The 2,464-nt window shown below is 44.4% G+C and overlaps 1 protein-coding gene across 1 annotated transcript in view; it reads left to right on the top strand.

The window, feature by feature from the left end:
• The first annotated feature begins 735 nt into the window (after positions 1 to 735).
• The window catches only part of RBL2 (RB transcriptional corepressor like 2), a 41,278-nt gene continuing 39,549 nt past the window's right edge, over positions 736 to 2,464 (top strand). Inside the window, exon 1 of the mRNA XM_072422743.1 lies at positions 736 to 1,030. Within this exon, the coding sequence (XP_072278844.1) occupies positions 885 to 1,030 (146 nt within the window). The 5' untranslated portion in view covers positions 736 to 884. The remainder of the gene's footprint in view (positions 1,031 to 2,464) is intronic.

The raw sequence follows: 2,464 nt of genomic DNA, 5'->3' as shown, positions 1-2,464 counted from the left end.
CCTGCAGATTAGACACCACAGCTGCCAGTGACCCCTGACCTGCAGATTAGACACCAGAGCTGCCAGTGACCCCTGACCTGCAGATTAGACACCACAGCTGCCAGTGACCCCTGACCTGCAGATTAGACACCAGAGAGCTGCCAGTGACCCCTGACCTGCAGATTAGACACTGGAGAGCTGCCAGTGACCCATAGACTGCAGTTTTGTATTAAAGGGTTGTAAGTGGCCCCTGGACCACAGGTTGGAAAGCAAAGGATAATAAATGGCCCTGAACTGCAGAATTGGTACCAAGCTGCTCCTGGGCTCCATGCTGAGTATCAGGAGGTTGCAAGTTGCCCCTGGACTGCAGATGGGCAGTCTATTGAATAGAGATATTACTTCTAGACAGTATATAATAGCTGAGAGACAGCAGTAGCTGAGCCACCCTAAACACATTGTAAAGGTAGCAGCCCTCAGAGAGGTACACGAAGTGCTGTTGGTGTAAAGAACCCAGCAGCTTCCTCATAACAATCTCCTCCTCAGCTCACATTCGTCTATATGACAACCAGCCTTCACGTACTCCGTATTACACCCATACAAACAAGGGGCGCGTGAGCCAAGATGACCAATAGCAATGCTAGCTTTAATAGAACTAACCAATAACAAAGCGCTATTTGCAGAAATTACCCCGCCCCTTGTCCCCGTCTACTCCCACAGTGAGAGTACGTACTTGGCGTAGTGCTTAATGCAGCCTATGCCTTCCGGAGACAACTTTGACGTATCACAGGTTGTGAATGAGCGTATGTAGCTGTCAGTCACAGGTCATTTAAATGTCTACGCAGTGTCATCTTCGGAGCTGTGTTTGTGTTTTGTGGATCGAACCGGAATAAGGGTAAGGCCTGAAAATGATCAAAGAGGAGGACGAAGATGGGGGCACCCAGCAGGTCCGCCAGCGATATGAGGAGCTGTGCAGCAAACTTAATATGGACGAGAGGGCCCGTGTGGAGGCCTGGGAGAGCTACAGCAGAATGAGCCAGAACTATAGCCTGGAACACTGGCTTATTGTGTGGGGTCAGCATTGGGGTTACATGACATTTGATGTAAAACATTTTACCATAATTTACTCCTGTTAGGTAAAGGAAAATTTGTAATGTGACTGTGCATGGTTTTGGTAACAATTTATTTTTGATACCAATCTGTATAAAATGTTACAATTTATCCCGACTTTATTCCTAGGTCCTTTGAAGGGTTTATGGGGTGTATGTGTATGTCAGGGGGTACTGTTCTCTATGAGCCTGATTTAATAAAGCTCATCAAGGCTGGAGAGGATACACTTTCATGAGTAAATCAGAATGATCCAGAAAACCTGGAATGGAGTTGGCCCAGGACTGAAAACATTTGCTAACAAACAGAAAATGACTTTTAGGAAATCCATTCCAGGTTTGCTGCTCCCATCTTCACTGATGAAAGTGTATCCTCTCCAGCCTTGGAGAGCTTTAAAAAATCAGGCTTTATATCTTGTCATTATAGAAGACTGGTGGATGCTCCTCCATACCCATCAAACAATTGGTTGTAGTGATGCTGTTACTATGGTGTGCTTTGTTGTGTTGTATCTCACAGTCGGTGGCATTACAAGGATTATTCCATGTTTGACGCCATCCTCTGTTTGGGGTGGAGATGTGAGGAGTTTGATGTGGTCTCCTTGGAGAAGCACAACAACTCTTCTAATTGCTGGGACTCCTCTGTCTGTCCGTGGCTGGGGGTCATTATAGTAATTAGCTGTTTTGTAATCTTGTGTTCAGTAGAATGGATAATCTGTGATTGACTAGAAGACTAGTTGGGCAACAGTGACAGCGGAGATTTTTGCAGGGTTTAACCTCGCTGGCATTTACCATTTTAGTTGACTATGGTAGGGACATTAGATTGTGAGCCCCTTTGAGGGACAATTAGTTACATGACTATGGACTTTGTAAAGTTCTGTGTAATATATTGTTGCTATATAAATACAGGATATTATTAATATTCATTAAAATTATCATTGATGTAGGACTACCAATAACTGAGAGGACAGCCACCAAGAGTGTATGTACACCAACTTGCTGAGCATCTAAACATCTCTTTGCTTCCATATTTTTTAAATCCCAGGCCTAGCATGAGCTATTGGGTAGGTAGGAAGTCCTGATCTGCATTTCTGTTTTAGGCCAATGACCTAGAAAGTATTGAAGCCATTAGGTCTATATCACATTGCACTTATTAAAGAAAATATACTACATGTTTCTGGGGCCCTGCTTCCATCGATGAGGGTTTTGAAGGACATCTGCCTGGTTTGTACCAGCTGGTGGTGGTTCTGCATGTTCCCATCACTTTGTGGTTGTGGACTTTTTGTTAGCAGATTTAACGAGGACATGGGGCATTCTTTGGGTTTTAGATCAGTGGTCACTAACCTTTTCGAACCTATGAACCACTAAATGCAAGGAATCGGGAC

This window comes from Pyxicephalus adspersus, chromosome 9 (assembly GCF_032062135.1).
Source record: "Pyxicephalus adspersus chromosome 9, UCB_Pads_2.0, whole genome shotgun sequence".
In the NCBI taxonomy this organism is placed as follows: Eukaryota; Metazoa; Chordata; class Amphibia; order Anura; family Pyxicephalidae; genus Pyxicephalus; species Pyxicephalus adspersus.
Note: the sequence above shows the minus strand (reverse complement) of the source record. Positions and strands in the feature narration are given on the sequence as shown.